The sequence below is a fragment of the Urocitellus parryii genome, chromosome 4, assembly GCF_045843805.1.
Source record: "Urocitellus parryii isolate mUroPar1 chromosome 4, mUroPar1.hap1, whole genome shotgun sequence".
Classification (NCBI taxonomy): domain Eukaryota; kingdom Metazoa; phylum Chordata; class Mammalia; order Rodentia; family Sciuridae; genus Urocitellus; species Urocitellus parryii.
In genome coordinates, this window is record NC_135534.1 from 111,326,890 (window position 1) to 111,347,943 (window position 21,054).

Genomic DNA, 21,054 nt, shown 5'->3' on the forward strand with positions numbered 1-21,054 from the left:
ATCGTAAGTGCACAATTTTTTCTTCAACATAATAACAGGTAGTATTGTGTAAATTATTCTTTGGGATTTGATACTGAGGCTTTCCCAGGAGCCCCTCCATAATTCAAATCCTTTAGGAAAGGTGGATTTAACAACTTGTTTATACAGTGAAGATGCTTTTACCCTAGTGTCTTTGAAGGTGATATTCAACTGTATTTTTACACCAGGGATTGCACAATCCCCAGGGTAGATGAGGTAGAAAACTTTCCACTCCCCTCTATTTTTTTCTTATGCTTTGATATAATTGATAACCAAGCTAATGGCATTTAAAAATACCTCTCATAATTATTCCAGGTGCATACACATCTTCCCACACATATAATTTTATGTTGACATATAACGAGTATATAATAACTGTATAATACATAATGCTGAATATCTGTCTTATGACAAATCACCTTCTTTTCCTTTTTCTTAGGACTGCCTTTCCCTTGTCGGCTCCCTTTGTATCCCCCAGTCATTCTTGTATTTAACCTAAGACACACATTCCCACATTTTCCTAGTAGTTTGTATAATCAAATGCATTTATTGGGACTTTGCATTTAAATTATAAGTGCATACTTTTTCTGTCTAATGCTTTTGTTATTTAAAAATACTTCATTGAAATATCTCCCATCTTCTAGGCTGTGGATATAGCATAACTTGCCCTCCCAGTCCATATTAATGGATTCACTCTTTTTCTAGTTTACACCAAAAACAATTCTCAGATAATCATCATTGTACACACATTGTGATATCCTAGTTCTTTTATTTCAGTGGGATAAATTCCCAGGATGTCTTTTTTTGTTTGCTTTTGAGAGAGAGAGAGAGAGAGAGAGAGAGAGAGAGAGAGAGAGAGAGAGAGAATTTTTTAATATTTATTTTTTAGTTTTCGGTGGACACAACATCTTTATTTTAATTTTTTTATGTCATGCTGAGGATCGAACCCATCACCCCACGCATGCCAGGCGAGCCACTTCCCCAGCCCCCCAGGATGTCTTTCAGTTTCCTATCAGATGGGTTTTACAAAGGTAATGATCATATCGCCACAGACAAAGTATAAAACTCCTTTTTCTTCTCTCAGCACTTCTACCAGCAAAAATGACATTGGCATTTATTAAATGGCACAGTCTGATGGGTATAAAGTGAAATACCACTGTTACTTTAAGTTATATTCCCCTTTCTATTATTCATTTGAATATCTTTTCATTAACTTGTAATCCTTTTGCATTGTTTTTTGGTGACTTGCGGGTTTCTGTCCTTATCCTATCCCCGTGGGGTTGTTCTCTGTCTTCATGTCCAACAGAACAATATAATGTTTGTTAATCTTGTTATCTATAATCTGCATTTGAACTGTATTTTTTCTAACCCATTGATTTATATAATATTTCTTTTGGTAAGCAAAAGTTTTAAAGCTTTATGTTCAAATGTCTTCTTCAATATATGTAAGTCACAACCTTAACTTGACAGATCATTGTCTCTTACTTGCATTACTACCAGGCCCTCATAACTAAATTATTTCTGCACTCATTGCCCCCTACAGTTTTCTCCCAGAATAGCAGCCATGACTCTTTCAGAAACACAAGTCAGATTGTGGTTTAAGCTCCTATACTCCATTTCACTTAGAGAAAAAGCCCAAGTTTCACAAATGTCCACAGGATTCAACATGAACTTGTCCCTTGTTACAACCCTGTCTCCATCTCCTCTCTCTCCCTCACTACTTTCATTTACTACATGAGTCCTTACTGTATTTCCAACATGTAAAGTGCATCACCAGTCCTGTGGGGATAAGAGCATGGAGTACTGCATGCATGGCATACCTTAAGGGCATCAGAATGGCAGGCCACTCCCCTTGTGCTAGGCATGTGAGTGGCAAACCACCTACCTCCGTTAAGCACATTCCTGGGTATGAGGCCACGTGTTGCAGTCTCTGTGCTTGCTCCATGGCCCGCTCCTTGATTGGTCGCTAGAAATTATATTGGTGGCTGCCTGTAATCTGCTTAGCTACTGTCCAAGTATATATACATGGTAACTGCACAATAAAATCAGACCTGCTTCCTGGTCTTGATTAGCGACTCTGCAGCCACACTCTCTTCGACCTTGTTCTGTGGACCTCCTCGCTGGACGAGAGAGAACCCATGCACAGTCCCAGTTCTACTTCTTGTAAATTGTGATTTGGAACAAGTCATGAACATCTCTGAACATTAGACCCATCATGTGTGAAGTAGGAACTAAGATTCCCTCCCCTGTTCATCTCCTAGGTCTTCCCTTAAGATCACAGAGACTGGCAGAGAGTACAGAGGAGAGTGTTCATGACACTCCTCCTGTGGGTAATGGTAACATTTGACTGTGTCTCTACACTGATGTTGAAGTTGGCTGAATCTACTCTATGACTAAGACTTAAACAGAACAGCTTCACACTCTCGGAGAAAGACAGAGGCTCTTCCCTCAGAGTGTAAAACTTCCTCATACTGGTGAAATTTTAAAGTTTAAAGCAACATACTTTATGCAACAAAGCACAGAAAATAAACCTCCTCCTTCATCTAGTGCTCAGCTTAATTAAGAGTGAAATATCCCAATGCTAGAGACCAAAACCAGTTGTGCCAAACTTATGGAAATATTCTGTTAGTCCCCAAGATGGGCATTATGCCAATATAATAATTTTTCAGAGTAATTTTGGCTAAAGACCATTTGGAATTTATCCCACAGAGGCTGTACCTCTACACTATGGCATTCTGGGAATTTGCCTATATATCTTTCTCTTACTGTGCCACATTTATGTTGGTGACATATAGCACATTGTCACAAAATGCTAACCACTTAATTATTGCAAAATGCTTGCTTGAGAGAAATATGTGTGTTTATATAAATAAGTGAATAATTCAATCAAACATTTCCTCTTGCTAGATTGAACAAGTACATCCTGATGAGCCCTACCTCTCTGGAATTAAAAATCAGGAATCATCTCCCCAAATGTGCTTGCAGAAGGAAGAACTGGGATCCTGTACCATTTAACTGATGTCAAGCAATGTTAAGCAATCCTTTCATAAAACCTAAATCTTGAAGTTATTGCATGTGTGTGTGTGTGTGTATGTGTATTTGTGTATAGAAATTCAGTATAGAAGTGGATAGAGAGAGGGGTTCAATAAGATTGGGTTTGAAGAAGTCAAAGATCTAGAGCTCAAAGCCCATTTTATTTCTGACTTCATTAGCCTTCAACCAAAATTAACCCTGAGCAGATTGTTTAGGGGAAACTTACAGTAATAAATTCAGGGTATCATCAGGAAACTTTCTTTCTGATCTTCAACTAAAAGGACTATTTTCTGTTACAGACCAAAAAGTATAAGCTTTTTCTCTAATGTAGAGAATATTCCTTTTCTAGTACATTGGTACAGGTGAATCTTATGGTTTCCAGTTTAACTTTCAGCTGTGACAACTTCAGTCAAATTTTATTTTTCTCATAATTTTTTTTAGCACCATCACATAATGAAAAACAAAAGATAACTCTATGTAGTGCAGATAAATATCCAGACTTGGTTGCCTTCTTTTGGAACAAAATCCAAATAAATGGAGCTTAAATTGCTAACTAAAGCAACTAAATTGCCTCTTTTCAAACTTTGCTGCCCTTAGATTTTATAAAGTGCATTTAAGCTTTTAAAATTAATTTTATAAGAAAATAGAAAATATGGGACTAAATTATAAAGAAAGTTTATATTAGATATGGAAAATGACTAACTCCAAAATAGTGTGGCCTGGGAACAGAGAGTTAGGGAGAAGTTAAATCATTGATAACATTGATCCTTTGCCAATACATTCTTTCCCAGTGAGGAGACAGACAATCCCTAGAAAGGAAGTAAAAATCACACAGTAGCAAGACAATCCCTGGGGATGATATATCCATCAAAGCCTAGAATGGCCATCTCTGGGAAGAAGCCAAAGCAGTAATCCTTCCCAAAATAAATTCTTTCCCAGTGACAGTACAATAGGACCCTAGAGGGAAAGAGATAAATACTGACCGTTGTCCCTCCATCTGGCCCACTGACCACTGACCTGAGACCCTCCATCTGGCCCAGTAAAAACAGACGTATAGCCCAAACTGACACTCTCATTAATCAAGTCACCTCTCAGTGTAACCTATATAAAACAGGCTCTCCCCTTGGCCAGTGACTCATTTTTCACCAGGAAAGCGGGTCCTTCAGAGGTGTGAATCCACTGCTGAATAAAGGCTCTGCTGATTCATGAAGCTGAATAAAGGCTCTGCTGATTCATGAAGTTTGCACCCGGCTTGGTCTTTTGTACTAACAGTTTATCTTTTTTAAAAAAAATGAAACAGACTTTGTTTTCTGAGGTTTTTCAAATGAAGGATTAGTGATCCGGTTTAATCTATTCTTGGTCAGTTCAAACAATAATCAAAGGGTTGGACACATCTCTGCAATTCTACAAAGAGTACCAAATAACACAGATATTATTTTATTATTCAATTACACTTTTTTTCAGTAAACAATTTTATTAAGAGGGACTATAAGTAAAAGGAAAAAAATGAAAAGAAGCATCCAACCAAGTTCAAATATTTCATACAGGTAGAAATAATTGGGTAAAAATTAAGCAGTTACTGTTGGAGACATCAAGTGAGGAATTGATATCAATCTTGTAGAGACCAGGACTGGGCTCTTGTTCCTCAGTGTTGAAGAATAAACACCTGAGAAACACTGAGGCAAGTATAGAGAGTAAGTTTTATTTTAAAAAGTGAGAGACAGACTCCCCTGAAAAGAAGGGGATCTGAAAGACAAAAGCCTATGGGAGGGGGTACAACTTTCTTTCTTTATATACATATGTATATATTTGATATCTTTTTTGGAAGACAGAACTGATTAAACACTGAATTTTTGATATATTAACATATTCTCTCTTGACAGTTCAGTTTTTAGTCTAAAGTTTTTCTTTGCTATCTCTTATTTAGTTTCTTCTCAGTACAGTGCATATGGTTTCAGAACTCCTAAATACATATATTAGATAAGAAAATGAAAATGCACCATTGTAGAGGATAATCCATGTTTAAGAGATAATTATAATTGTATAAACTGAAATTAGGAATGGGCCCAGGAAATTCCACAACTACTTATGATATTTTACAAGACTCTCTTTTTCACCTTTTATTTTTATTGTTACTAATATGTATCAATTGTACATATTAATGGAGTTCAGTGTCCTATTCCCACACATATCTTAGCATCCATTGATTAAATCCAGCTTCCCTTTATCCACCTTTCCCTGAACCTATAGAGATCACTATTCTACCTTTATTTCTACCTTCATGTCAATATTTTAAGTTCTACATAAAGAGAGAACATGTAATACTTGTCTTTCAGTGTCTGCCTTATTTAATTTAACATAATGTCCTCCATGTTCATCCATTTTGCTGCGAATTGCAGGATTGCATTCTTCTTTGTAGCTGAATAATATTCCATTGTGTGTACATATCACATTTTCTTTATTCATTTATCCATTATTGGGCACCCAAAAGATTCATGGAAATGGAAATGGAAGGAGACTCTCATTGTAATACAAAATTACATATAAGAGGAAGTGAGGGGAAAGGGAAAACAATTAGACAGAGAAATGAATTACAGTAGATGACCAGTGAGAGAAGATGGGAGGGGAGGAGAGGAGAGGGGGGATAGGAAGGGGATAGGAAAGGCAACAGAATACAACAGACACTAGTATGGCAGTATGTAAAAAAGTGGATGTGTAACCGATGTGATTCTGCAAACTGTATACAGGGTAAAAATGGGAGTTCATAACCCACTTGAATCAAATGTATGAAATATGATATGTCAAGAACTATGTAATGTTTTGAACAACTAATAATAAAAATTTTAAAAAAGAAAAAAAAACAATAGCAAAAACAATAATAAAATAAAATACTTGGAAATCAACCTAAAAAAATTTAATGTTTCAGTGGTCATCTAGATCACCATCTCTTTCTGATGGGAATTTTTGAGATAGCCAATATTTGAACTTTGAAATTTGCTCTAGAGAATATGCCAAATGAAAGCTTTGAAGAGAAGATTGCAAAATCAGATTGAAATCCTTAATATATCTTAGTATAATTTTTATAACTGCATAAAATTCCAATGATAATGTGGTAATTATTTTGCACTCTTATTTCATTTCCCATTAACTCAACTATGAGAGTCTAGAAGAATGTTAAGAGCTAAGAGAAGCAATTGTTTCAAGCAGTAGTTCAGGAGAGAAAATGTTAAAAGACTTTTCTCCCCTTTCCAGTCCATTTTCAATTTTCTTGAAGGATCACAATCCTATAAGAAGTAACATGAAAGCATTCAATGCCACCTCCACCTTTGCTTTTAACCCTTAAAAAAAGATTCATAAAAAAAGGGATGCAGTGTTTTAAAGAATGCATATAAATGACATGTGGAAAAAAAAGTGTGAGTGCATAGAGACAAATCAATCACATTTAAATACATGACAGATATAAATAATAAACGTATTTTTCAAATGAACTAGAATTGGAAATTGAAAACAAACCCTCACATTATGGTCACTTGATTTTCAACAAGAATATGACGATGATTCAAGGAGAGAAAATAAGCTTCTTAACAAACAATGCTATAACAACTAGAAGGCCACATTCAAAAAATAAATTGCCCCTCTGGAATGCAGTATGGAGTTTCCTCAAAAAAGTAGAAATGGAACTACCATATGACACAGTTATCCCAAGGGATTTAAAATCAGCATACTACAATGATACAGCCACATCAATGTTTATAGCAGCTCAATTTACAATAATTAAGCTATGGAACCAACTTAGATGCCCATCAACAGATGAATGGATAAAGAAATTATGGTATATATATGTAATTGAATATTACTCAGCCATAAAGAAAAATGACTTTATGACATTTTTCCGTAAATGGATGGAACTGGAGACTATCAGGCTAAGTAAAATAAGCCAATCCCCAAAAATCAAAGTAGAATATTTTAGTTACTATGTGGAAGCTAAATAACAATAAAGGTGAGGAAGGGAAAAAGATAATCCAGAGCACTAGACAAAAGGGGACAAAAGGAAATGAGTGGAGATAGAAATAGGAAAGACAGTAGAATAATCTAACATAATCTTCCTATGTACACATATGAAAACACCTAATTGAATCCCACCATCATGCCCACCCACAAGAATGGGGGTCCTAATTAGAATAAGATATATTCCATGCTTGTAAAATTTTATCAAAATTGATGCTACTGTCATGTATAACTAAGAAGAACTAATAAAAAAAGTAAAATAAAATAGGCAAATAATTTGTACACTCATTTCTCCAAAGAAGACATGCAAAAGGCCAAAAGACACTGTGAAAGAGGCTAAAAATCATTAATAATCAGGTAAATACAAATCAAAACCATAAAAAATACCTCAGATTCACTAAGATGGCTATAATTAAAAAGACATTTAAATACCAAATGTTAGTGAGGGTGTTAAAAAATTGGAATGCCCATATAGTACTGCAAAAATGTCAAATCACTGCAGCCACTTTGAAAAACTGTATGCAGTTTTATCAGAGGTTAACTAGAGAATTACTGTGTGCCTCAGCATTCTTCTCTGAGGTACATGCCTAAGAAAAATGAAAATATATCTCCCCATATAAAAACCTTAACATGAATGTTTATAATATTATTTATAATAGCCAAGAAATAGAAAAGTCCAAATGCTCATCAACTGATGAGTGGGTAAGTTGAATTTGTTATATTCACATTATAAATGTCATGCAACCAAACCATTAAGAATGAAGCACATTTAGATTTAACAAAGTGGATGAGTCTTGAACATCTGCCATGGGAGAAAGGCCAGTCACAAAGAATGGGTCTCATATTAATTTTACATGAAATGTCCAAGAGAGGCAAATCTATGGATAGAAAGGAGACCAGTGGTTGAAATTTGTGAACTTTATGTCAATAAAGATATTATCATCCTCTGCTTTCTGATCATCATGTGAGCCGCTTCCCTTCACTATACTCCTCTGCCTTGAAATCCTGCCTCACCTTGAGCCCTAAGGAATGGAGCAAGCTGTCGGTGGCCTGAGACCTCCAATATAAAACTTTACATGCCATGGGAAAAATTCCTGGAACCAGAATGGCAGAATTAAAAGCAAAGTACACCTTGCTGCATGACACCGTGATGAGCACCCAAGAGTCAGAGGTCCAGCTGCTACAGAATGCCAAAAATTTTACTGAGCAAATACAACAGCAGCAATTTCACCTGCAGCAAGCTGATAGTTTCCCAGGCGCATTCTCCACTGAGGTCTCCAAGATGAGAGAACAGCTGCTCAAGTATCAAAATGAATATAACGCAGTGAAGGAAAGAGAGTACCATAATCAGTACAGACTAAACAGTTTAAGAGAAGAAAAGGACCTCATGTTAAAGGAATTTGAGAAGATACCTAAGCCAGGAGAAATGGAGAAGAAGATGAGAATACTCAGAGACAGCACTGAAGAATTACGTAAAGAAATAATGCAGAAAAAATTAGAAATTAAAAATTTGCGGGAAGATTTGACATTTAAGCAAAAGCAATTAGTAAAGGAACAGAAGGATCTAGAAGAATTGCTGGAACACCAGGTTGTCCTAAAGGATGAAGTGGTCTACCATCAAACTGTTCCTGTACAGATTGTAAAAGAGATTGAAAAAATGGCACGCAGAAAAGTAGAAATGGAAAAGATAAATATTATCTTGGAACTTGAAGTCAAAGAGCTAAACGACTCCCTAAAGAAAGTTGAAAACAAAATTAGTGCTGTAATAGAAGAGAAAGAGGATGTAATGAAGGAAGTTGAAGGCAAAAGAACCTTGCTTGAAATCAAAGAACGAGAATATAACCAACTAGTCAAGCTATTGGAATTAACCAGAGAGAATGAAGCCACTTCACTAAGTGAAAAAGGGATCTTAGATCTCAGCATACGAAACAATGTCATTGACAAGCAGAACTACCATGATGAGTTTTCTCACAAGCAAAGAGAGAATGAGCGAGATATTCGAAATTTAAAAAAGATGGAGATGCTCTTGAAAGTGTCCTCAGATTCACTTACTCAAACTCAAGCCATGTATAAAAGGCTTCAATTAGAGATTGAAGCAATCCCTAAAGATGATTCTGTATTATCTGAGAGAAGGAAAGAACTCCACAGGGAAGTTGAAATAGCTAAGAGGAATTTGGTCCAACAGAAAGTTCTATCAGAAGCTGAGTTAAAGTTGGTAGAAAAGCAAGTTATAGAAGAAAACAAGCTTTTAAAGGAGCAAGAACACTTCCGAGAACTGCTGTTCCACCTTGTCCATATGACACAAATCAAAATTGATGAAAAGGACCAAAAGTCCAAGGATTTCCTGAAAGCTCAGCAAAAATATAACAACATTGTTAAAGAAATCAAAGCAAAGGATCTTGAAATCAGAATATACAGGAAGAAAAAACGTGAAATTTATCGAAGGCTCAGAGAGTTTGCAAAGTTGTATGACACAATTCGAAATGAAAGAAACAAGTTTGTTAACCTACTTCACAAAGCTCACCAGAAAGTAAATGAAATAAAAGAAAGGCATAAAATGTCATTAAATGAACTGGAAATTTTAAGAAATAGTGCCATTACTCAGGACAGAAAGCTACAAAATTCTGTGTTGAAACATGCCAACAACGTTACTATCAGAGAGAGCATGCAAAACGATGTGTGCAAAATCTTATCAAAACTTCAATAAATGAAAGAGAAGAAGGAAACCCAGCTAACCAGCATGGACAGACTTGCCAATACGATCACAACGATAGAAGAGGAGATGGTGCGACTCCGCAAAAAGTATGAGAAGGCTGTACAGAGGCGAAATGAAAGTGGTGTTCAGCTGATTGAGTGAGAAGAAGAAGTGTGCATTTTTTATGAAAAAATAAATATCCAAGAGAAGTTGAAACTAAATGGGGAAATTGAAATACATGTCCTGGAAGAAAAAATCCGATTCCTAAAACTGAAGATAGCCGAGAAGCAAAGACAGATTAGCGTGACAAAGAAGTTACTGCCAGTCAAGAGTGCCTTGGATGCCGATCTTGCGGTGCTCCAGATTCAGTTTGCACCGTGTACAGACAGAATAAGAGACCTGGAGAAACAGTTTATAAATCCTGGGGATAAAAACAGAATACGTCTCCTTCGAGGGAAGGACCTGACCGAAGCAGAAATGATCAAAAAATTAGATGAGCTGGAACTACAGTTGGCCAAGAAGGAGGAGAAGTGACTAGAGAAGGATTTCATCTTCGAACAGGTCTCCCGACTTACAGACAGGCTCTGCAGCAAAACTGAGGCCTGCAAGCAGGACACGCTGCTCTTAGCTAAGAAGATGAATGGCTATCAGAAAAGGATCAAAGATGTTACTGAAAAAATGATGGCTCTTGTTGCTGAGCTGTCCATGAAACAAGCCCTGACCATTGAACTCCAGAAGGAAGTCAAAGAGAAAGAAGAATTCATCTTTTATTGCAATTCCAGGTTAGAAAAAGGTCTGCCACTCAATAAAGACATTGAGAGAGAATGGATGAAGGTACTTCGAGATGAACAAATGTATGAAATGGCCCTCACTGAAAAGTTTCGGGAGTTGCGAGAAAGAGATAATCAACTGCTGCCCAATGGTGTTTACACATCAGCGGAGCAGCGCCCAAATGCCTACATTCCGGAAGCAGACGCCACTCTTCCCGTGCCAAAGCCATACGGTGCTCTGGCTCCTTTTAAGCCCAGTGAACCTGGATCCAATATGAGGCATATAAGGAAACCTGTTATAAAGCCAATTGAAATTTGAATGTGTAGACCAATCCAGGATTCCTCATTTCTACAGCCAGAGCACGTGAGCATCATCATTCTCACACTGCAGATCAATGAAGCGCAACCAGCAACAGTACAACTTGGTTCTTTTTACACTAACCAACTTCTGTGTTTCACATGATGTTGAGAAAGACACAGAATTGCCCCACACTTCAACGCAAATATTTTAATTACTCGTGTATTTTTCACTCTTCATAGTTTCAGAAATATGTAGTAGACAAGTGCAGAATAAAATAACTTTTCATCAAAAAAAAAAAGATATTATCATCAAGAAAAAAAGAAGGTTTTCTATAGTTTTAAGTTTGAAATAATAAGTAAGTCAGAAAACATTTGAAGTATGTAAAATATAAAGACAATATGTTAAAATGTGTGTAATATAGATAAATGCAGTGCTTATTGGCAATTAATGGCACTTAAGTGCTTATGACTTTTTAAAAAAGAGAGGCCTCAAATCAAAGACTTCGCCATATTATAAAACTATATAAGAAAAATCAAAGTAAACACAAACAGAAAAAATTGTCTACAGATAACAGAAAAAGCAGTAAAATACATATAATCAGTTATATATATTTAATATATAATCAGTTAATCTAAAAAGTTGCTTTGAGATCAATAAAAATGATGATTCTCTAAACAGACTGGTTAGGCAAAAAAAATGGAGACACAAATTATCAATATAAACTAGAAAGAAAAATGCCACATGATCTCACATACTGAATATAAAAAATGGTAGAGTTAAAAAAGCATAGGGTAGCATCGTGGTTACAAGAAACTAAAGAGCTGTTGAGATATGTTAGTCAAAGTGTACAAAACTTCAATTAGAGGAGTAAATTTAAGAGGTCTAGTGGAAAACATGGTACTCTCTTCATGACAATGTATTATTAAAGATTGCTAAGAATACATTTCAAGTATTTTCATCACAAAAAATGGTAAATATGTGATTTTATGTTATAATCATAATAGAATTTATAACATATTTTAGTAATACCACAGAATATAAGGTCAACATTGATTTTTGATTAACAATCAAGAATAGGAAATTGAAAGTTTTAAAAAGTACTACTATTTAAAACAGCACCAAAAAATCAAAAACCTTTAAGCATAAGCAATAAAATATGTACATATGAATTAAACAGACCAATTAAACAGGTGGAAGACATATAAAAATAAATAGACTATTTTTATGAATCGGAAGCTTCATGATAGGATGCCCATCATTTCTAAACTTATGTATATATTTAATGCCTTTATTTACTACATGGCAATCTTCCTTTCAGAACTAATAGCAATAATTGCACTATTCAGGTTTCTGTGACTTGTAAATTTTTACTGTATGAATTATAACTGTTTTAGCCTAGGAAACTCAGAGTTCAAAATCAATAATTACTTTTAGACAAATGCATCAAAATAAAATATTTTCCTTAACTTTATTAAGAACTATGATTTCTTCTGCTCTAATATATGAATTTAATGTTTACAAAATGCAATATTTTTGCCAAATAAAATGCATGATTTTACTCACATTTTAAGTAAAAATAAAAGGAAAAAAAGATAAATAAATCACTCAGTATAACAGAAGAGAGTCCAGAAATAGGCTATCTTCAGATAACAAAAAATTTGATCATAAATATAAAAAATAGTTGTTATATATTATCAAAACCAAAAACATTACTCTGAGAAAAACAATATTTAAAATATGTGGTGAGAAAACAAACATTGGGAAGTATATTTAATGAGCATTTATCTAATAAGTAACTAATCTTGTATATATAATAAACATTTAAAACTCAAAAGTAAGTACATAAACAGTGAACTAAATAAATGAGAAAGTGATGTGAACAGACACATCTGCAAAGAAGATACATGAATGAAAAGCAATTCAGGAACAACAGAAAATCTGAACAGACTGAAAAGTCAACAAGCTTTCTTGCATCTGTAGAGAAAAATGGGGACACAAGGAAATCCTCTGCTACCAAGATTAAACAGTCAATTACAAGGAGTCCTGGCTTACATGAGTGGAAAAAGATGAGCAGAAAACATGCCTGCATCTATTTCCAGTGGAGACTCAGCATGAACAATTAAGAGATTTAAAATCTCTTAGGGATTGAGTTACAGAATGCCCCAACACCTCTGTGAAGTTTATATCCAGGAAATCAATCATGTTCTCACAGTAAATATCACAAAGTCACACAGACCTTTCGCAATGCGGGCAGAGGGAAAAGCAATTCTACAATTTTGTACTTTGCTCTTCTAACAGGTTCTGCTTCAGGATGAAACTGTTTTACCCAAAATTATTATTATTATTGGGGGGGGTGCGAATGTTACTAAAGCCTAACTCACCAGAGTGAAGGAAAATAGCAGGCTGTAGTCAACTCTAGCCATCTTACTCCACCAAAGGGGAGTAGGAGTAGCGCATGCCTGTCATCACTATAGCCACGCCCCTGTGAACCACTTCCTCTAGCCTCACCACACCTGCCTCCAGTTACCACCCAGTTAATCGCATCAGAGATCAATTCACTGATTAGTTTAAGGCTGTAACCCAATCATTTCTCCTCTAAAACTTCTTGCATCATCTTACACATGAGATTTTGGGGGACATCACATCTAAACCATAACAAACATCTACAAAACAAAGGCAAACAGAACATATATGCCAAATTTCAAAATGTGTATATATTGAGTAGAATTTATAAAAATGGTGTAATAATAAAAATATTTAGGTATCTTAGAAAATGTCTAAACTGTTATTCAATTTAATAGACTGAGAATTTTTAGAGTAATCAGTTTTTGCATGTTTCCCAAAAGAAAAATAATTCAACATCCTACTCAAAAAAAAAGATATAGTTACAATTTGGCTTATTTCATCAAAAGTTTCTTTCAAAATTTAAATTCCCTATTGTAGCAAATCATCTCATAATCATACTAACCCAAAATGCCTACTGTTTCTCAATGAAAAGACACATCAAATCATTTTCCTTAAGCAAATGAACAATGAAAAGGTAATAACTATTCTAAAAGAAACTCGTGTTAAACTGAAACAAAGCATAGCCAACTTGAAAAGCAGGAATTTATTGTCATATCCTGTGTTTACTAAACCAAAAAAAAAAAAAGGTAAAGTATTGTAGAAAAGTTGTAGACTTGAAATCCAAGTGTTTAATCTGGAGTTTTTCTTTAAGATGCCCTGTAACTTTAAGTAGATCATTAAGTAAATCACTCTGAGGTTCACTTTAGCATACATGCAATAAATACATACTGATGTTCTGTTATATGTTGTATTAACTTAACAAATAAGAAAACTCTTCATTAAAAGAGTGCATAGTATTTGCACATGCAAAATGTGCACTAGTAGACCATCTGTAGGACCTTATATTTCTGGTATTGAAAGGAGATCTTTCCCAGAGGAAGAAATAATTATGATAATAGAAACATGCTGCCTGATGCATGCTTCCAATGGCAAGTGAAAAAGGTCCACCTCCCACAATGACATGATGTAAACCTTGCATTACTTGGTCTGACATTATTACATCATTGACATCTTTACATAAGAAAAAAAAATAAAGTTGAAAATAATATTTAAAAAGCACACATTTCTTCCCTAAAGTAGTTATTCAAGGGAAAAAAGTGAGAATAAAGGAATTATGCAAATGCTATGAAAAGGAAGACATTCTTAAAAAAAAAGTGGAAATAAATTATTGAGAGAAAACTCAAATTTTTTCACCATGGTAAGACTGTAATGGGATAACCTGCCCTATGTATGCCTTGTCTGGTCACTTGCCATCTCCCATTGTGGACCTCTGGACTGCTCCAATGCTGAATACCCTTAACTGTCCAAGCCCTATCTGAAAGAGAGCATGAATTTTGGATTACTTCTCCCAACTTCACTCCTGCTCCAGCAGGAAGCTGCTTGGAAATGTTGTCTCCCATTTGTCCATAGAAATAGAATGTAGGAATTGACAGCGGAAAAATGTAACAGTGGTCCACTTTGTGCTTTGAATATAGCCCTTGCTGCTGTGCCACTGCAACTTATTTTTTAAGTGGACATGTATCTTTCTCTTCCTCTCTCCCTGTTCCTGCTTAATCTCTCCCCTCCCTAATCTCAGGGGAACAGGATTACCTTTCTTCCCCATTTTAGGCAGATTTTTCTGTTCCTTAATACACATCCACCATGGAAAAAAAAGTAATTCGGACCTTGGAAATAGTACCATAAAATCTCAGAAATGACAATCTCCTAAATTACCAAGTGAATTACAACTCCAAAAGAAAACATGTGGAATATGGCCGTTGAATCACCTCTTTAAAAGCCCACTGTTCCTGTTCATGGAGGAGAATCAAAGCTTTTAGGTCAGAAGTCCCTTGTGTTTCTCCTTTGCTAGCCAAAAAAAAAGAAAAGAATGAAAAAAGAAAGTAATGGGATAAGAATTCTACCATTAAATTTTTTTGTAATTCAGTATAATGAACTATTGTAAAACTACACGCAGACAAAGATGGTGTTTCTGGTCATCAATTTCTCCTCATCAGGGTTTTCTTCAGGGCAACTTGAACATCTTTGTTCCTCAAGCTGTAGATCAAAGGGTTCATCAAAGGAACTGTATTGGTGTAAAAGACAGAAGAGATTTTGCCCTCATCCATCGACCCAGCAGAAGAAGGCTTAAGATACATAAATGCGCCTGATCCAAAGAACAGAGAGACAGCAATTATGTGAGAACTGCAGGTGCTGAAGGCTTTGGACCTGCCCTCAGTGGAGCTTATTCGGAGGATGCTGGAAATGATAAAGCCATAGGAAATAATGATGGTGAGACTGGGCACAATGATGTTGATGCCCACCACAATGAAAACCTCCAGCTCATTGATGTAGGTGCTGGTGCAGGAGAGCTGCATCACAGGCAAGATGTCACAGAAATAGTGGTTGATGATGTTCACATCACAGAAGGTCAGTCTTAGCATGCATCCAGTGTGAGCCATGGCACCAGAGAATGCCATCAAGTAAGAACCAAGCATAAGGTTGAAACACACCTTAGGGGACATGGAAAAGTTGTACAAAAGTGGATTACAGATGGCTACATAGCGGTCATAGGCCATTGATGTCAGCACATAGCACTCAGAAATAGAAAAAAAACTGAAAAAGTAAAGCTGGGTCATGCATCCTCTGTAGGAGATAATATTCTTCTTTAATACAAAGTTCATCAGCATTTTGGGTGTAAAGACAGAAGAGTAACAGAGGTCAATGAAGGACAAGTTAAAGAGGAAAAAGTACATAGGGGTGTGAAGATGTGAATTCAGCCCAATTAGAGTTATCAAACTCAAGTTTCCCAACACAGTGACCATATATATTATTAGAAAGAGGATGAATAGGGGGACTTGGAGGTCTGGCTGGTCTGTAAGCCCCACCAGAATAAACTCAGTCACAAAAGAGCCATTTCCATGAGCCATTCTTCTTTATAGGAATCTGTGGATACAGGGAAAATGGGTTACATGAGAGGACAACCTAACTCTTTCCAGAATGTTTTTTACACAATTTGGGACATCACTGGAATTGACTGAAACTAGCCTAAGGTGGATGCACAGAATCAGCCTTTATTACTATCATGACGCTGAATGACACTTTCTTCCCCTTATTAGAATCTGAACAAAGTCAATATAGCAGAAACATCTCCCCTACAGAGTGAATGCCAGTGCTGCCATGTGCAAATATGAGGGCTGAAAAATCAGGTTCTAAGGAAGGAAATACATGACTCAGGACAGAATTATCTTTCTCTCAGATCATCATTTCTCCCTCACCAATAAAGTTGGAGGAAAACAACTTTGCAACCTGTTGCTGGCCTCTCACACAGATTGAACTCTCATGCAGTGGGAACTAAAATGTTATTTCTAATCAAAATCAAAAGAGAGGTATAGAAATGATTTAGTTACTGTCTCATCTCTCTCTCTCTCTCTCTCTCTCTCCCTCTCTCTCTCTCTCTCTCTCTTTCTCTCTCTCTCTCTCTCTCTCTCTCTCTCTCTCTCTCTCTCACACACACACACACACACACACACACCACACAAGAAAATAAAAAGTCATAAATCTAGAAGAGGAAGAAAGAAATACTGAACGAAGTCTGCATTCCCTGAGCTTCCTCATGTCTCTGAGCACTCTCTGCTCCCCTTTTAACAGATTATTGTACAACATTCACAGGAATCTCAAGTCCATGCAATAATGGAAAATAAAGGGGACTATTTTATATTTTAGAAAGACATTAGTATAAATAGAACTCAGAAACTCACACTTCTATGGTCAGAAAACCTTGGTTCTTCTTTATTGTTTTACTTACCTTACCTTGGTGGTTCCCCAAGGGAAATTGCAACCAGGACTTTATTTCCAATATGTCCTGGAGATCTTTCTAAACTACACAATTGAAGTTATGATTATAACTTTAAGTCCTCTCAAGCAGCAGAGAAAAAAGTTATCATTATCACTTTTACCCTTTGATAAGACATAGATTTAAGGTGAGTTTAATGATGTAAGGGAACTGGTTATAAGCACAGTTGAAGATTGCTCAGTGTCTTCTCCAGGGAACATGGATGTAATAGGAAAATAAGATGATTGTAGTTACACCCTGGGCCATAATGTATCCTTAGGGACTCCATGTTTTACTCAAGCATCCCTTTCACTCTAGCAATTGCACATAAGCCTCAGACAGAGCCTTTCATTTCTCAGTCAGCAAAATGGTAGAACAGTAAGTCCTCCTTCCTCCACAGACACAGTAATTCAAAAGCATTTCTGGACAGATTCCATTTGGGAGAATATAAAAAACTAGTTATGTTGCTCCTACACACCATTCTAGCATGAAATCAATCCCATTGAATCTTGAAGGAATACAAGTTACCCTCTTGCCATCACCCCTATTCCTGGCACAGCACCATAGAATTGGGGCAAAATTTTTCTCTGAGAAGGGAATGAGGTGTAGCATACATTCATGTCTCCATCTTTTTTGCAAGTTATGCAGAGAACTTGATTTTCTCTAGCTGGTCTCCTAGCGCTCACTGGGCACAGGACATGACATACTCTGCTCACTGTGTGCCAGTGAGAATAGACAGAGTGGTTTAGTGGTTTTCCTCAGCTCTGCACAAAGATAGGAGTTGAAAACTTCCAGCTTCTCCCTAAGGAAGGAAGAAGTGCACTACACTTTCAATGCCACACATTTTCTGGGCGCTACCCAGAGGTCTGGCTACTTGAAGTGCTTAAGGGACACAGGTCTCCTGCTGCTCAGGTCCTTTAGAACAGAGATAGTGGATTAGACTGGTCATCATCAAAGCTCCTCCTCAAGATTCATCAAAACTGTAGCACATGAAAATCCCAGATCCCAGCATTTCCCTAATGAGGAAAAGTCATGTATCCTAAGTCCAATGACCCAGTTTATCTCTAGGTGACCAGAAAAATTAGCACTGTATGGCTTGTTTCAGAGAACTGAAGGCCTAGCATATTCTGACCAGGGGAAACCATGGAAAAGAAAGAAATCTGATGAATTTTCCACCACACATTTAAAGAATAACTAATACCAATCCTTCTCAGAGTCTTGCAAATAGCTAAAGTAGAGGGAACAAATTTCAGTCAGCTGTTTCACTGCTGTGACTAAAGGACCCTACCAGAACAACTGTAGTGGAGGAAAAGTTTATTTGAGGGCTCATGGCTTCAGAGGTGTTAGTCCATAGAAGGCAGGCTCCATTCCTCCAGGCTCGTGAGGCAAGGTTGAATGTCAGGGTGCGAGAGTATGGCAGAGGGAAGCAGGTAACATCCTGAGCAGGAAGCAGAGAGAGAGACTCCACTGGCTAGAGAGGTATATCCCTCCAGCAACATCCCTTTCCCACCTCCTGCAGCCACACCCCACCACTTCAGTTACCACTCAATGAATCCCTATCAGGGGATTAAATCACAGATTGTGTTAAGACTCTTATAATCCTCCTCTGAAACTTCTTGTACATGAGAATTTGGCAGACGCCTCCCATCCAAACCATAACAGAACACTTCTGAATTCATTTTATGAGGGCAGCATTATCTTGCTTTCAAAGCCAAATCAAAACATCATAAGGACAGAAGACTTCTCTCTCTCTAGTCTTTCTTCCACCCTTCTTAGTCTAAGGGTTTCTCAATTTAGCTTTTGTTCTACAAAAATATGCACTTTTCTTCTATTGTTTTTATACTCTGTATTTGACTTAAATCATTATTTCCTTCCTTTTGCTGACTTTGGGTTTAATAAACACATTATTTTTGTCTTTTTTTTTAGCTCCTTGACTTGGAAGTTTAAGTTGTTTTGAGAGCCTTCTTTTCAAACATAGCACTACTATGAATTCCTTCCTAGGAGTTTTTAGTGCAATATATAAGTTTGAGTATGATGTATTTTCATTTTTGTTTGTCTAGAGATTTATTTTAGTATTTTTCATTTTTAACCAACACATAATGATTATATAAATTTATGGGGTATAATGTGATATTTTGATACATGAATTGTTAATGATCAAACCAAAGTAATTATCATGTCCATCACTTCAAACATTTGTTGTTTCTTTTTGGTGAAACATTGATAATCCTCTCTTCTAGTTATTTTGAAGTGTGCAATGCATTATTATTGATCCTTTGTATAGTAGAACACCAACACATTTTCTTCCTTCTGCTTATCTTTGCACCTGTTGACAGACTTCTCATCATTCCTCTTCCTTCATATACTGTTCATTCTTTCCTCCCCACTACTATTAGATCTGCTTCTTTAAATTACACATATGGGTGAGATCATCTATCATTTATCCTTCCATATCTGTATTATTTCACTTAACATGATGTCCTCCACTTTCATATATGTTACCACAAAATATAAGATATCAGCTTTTTTATTGTTGAATGATATTCTACCATGCATGTGTGCCATACTTTCTGTACTCATTCATCCATTGATGGACACATACATTGATTCTATATCTTGGTTATTGTGAACAGTACATTAACAAACATAGGAAGGCAGACGTAGAGATACATTTTAAATTCTGTTTTGATTTCCCAATATTTATCCAAGAATATATTAGAATATATTGATTTATTTTCATGAATCTGAATTTCTAATTTTTTGATGTTGAAAGTCATATTAATCTTAATTTGTTAAAACATGATTGGTGAACTAGCATGCAATCTATTCTGGAGAATGTTCTATTCAAGCTTTAGAAAAACATGAATTCCGTTGTTTGGTGGAAAGTTCTCCTTATGTCTATTGGACACATTAGTTCTATAATGTTGTTCAACTGAGTTGTTCTTTATTAACTTTTGGTATGAATAATATATACATTGGAGAGACTGGAAAATGAAGTGTTCTGTTATTATATTGGTGTCCATGTCTCCTTTCAGATCTGACAATATTTGCTTTATATACATAGGTGACTTGGTGTTGGATGCATATATTTGCAATTATTATATATTCCTGTTGACTTAACATTTTTGTCATTATATAATGGCCTTCTTTAACTTTTGTGACACTTCCTGACTAAAGTGTGTTTTGTCTCATGTAAGTATAACCACCCCTGTTCTCTTTTAGTTTTCATTTGTATGGAATTGTTTTCTCTACCACTTCACATTTGGCCTATGTATGTCCTAAAATCTAAAGTGACTTTATTGTAGATAGTATATAATTGTATCTTGATTTTATTTTTGTCCATTTAGTCATTGTATGTCTTTTCATTAGGAGTTTAATTTATTTACATTTAAATTAATTATTGATAAATAAGAATTTACTCAATATTTTGCTAATTTTTTTGGTCAGTTTTTGTATTTTTCTTGTTTCTTTCATGTCTTATAGATGACTTGATGATTTTTATAGTGATACAATTTAATTCATTCCTCTTAATACTTTTGTACATATTATATGTTTTTGTAGTTACTATGGGGATCTCAGCAAAGAGATCTCTTTTATCTTCCACAAAACTTACTAATTTGGAATTCTGAACAGATCAAGTGCATGGAAATTCTGTACAGAAAATAAATAATTATATGTAATTATATTAAATAATTATATTAAATAAAGCAATTTATTCAATATTGCATCTATTTTTATACTGTGGGAGTTCCATGACTATTTCTGTGTCCTAATGTCTATACATATAATTATTTCTTACAAGAGAAATCTGTTGCCTATGACAACTTTTTAGATCATAAATTCTCTACATGTT

General features: G+C 35.6%; 1 protein-coding gene and 1 pseudogene across 1 annotated transcript; one reads left to right on the forward strand and one right to left on the reverse strand.

The window, feature by feature from the left end:
- Positions 1 to 2,233: 2,233 nt before the first annotated feature.
- Positions 2,234 to 10,843, forward strand: LOC144254318 (coiled-coil domain-containing protein 146 pseudogene; annotated as a pseudogene).
- Positions 10,844 to 11,994: 1,151 nt separating this feature from the next.
- On the reverse strand, positions 11,995 to 16,302 carry LOC113176403 (olfactory receptor 8B3-like). The gene is made up of 2 exons (XM_026380885.2): positions 15,373 to 16,302; positions 11,995 to 12,015 (listed from the first exon to the last, which is right to left on the reverse strand). The coding sequence occupies exons 1-2, from the start codon at positions 16,294 to 16,296 to the stop codon at positions 11,995 to 11,997; spliced, it is 945 nt and encodes a 314-aa protein (XP_026236670.2). The 5' UTR covers positions 16,297 to 16,302.
- Between the last annotated feature and the right edge of the window lie 4,752 nt (positions 16,303 to 21,054).

What these genes read in the sequence shown, in the direction of transcription:
- LOC113176403 (XM_026380885.2), bottom strand. Translation starts at nt 16,296, where the DNA reads ATGGCTCATGGAAATGGCTCTTTTGTGACTGAGTTTATTCTGGTGGGG. An exon ending in AGAAAACCCTGATGAGGAGA is followed by an intron (nt 12,016 to 15,372) that starts AATTGATGACCA and finishes TATGTCTTCCAC; the next exon opens with CTGTTTAATTGGTCTGTTTA.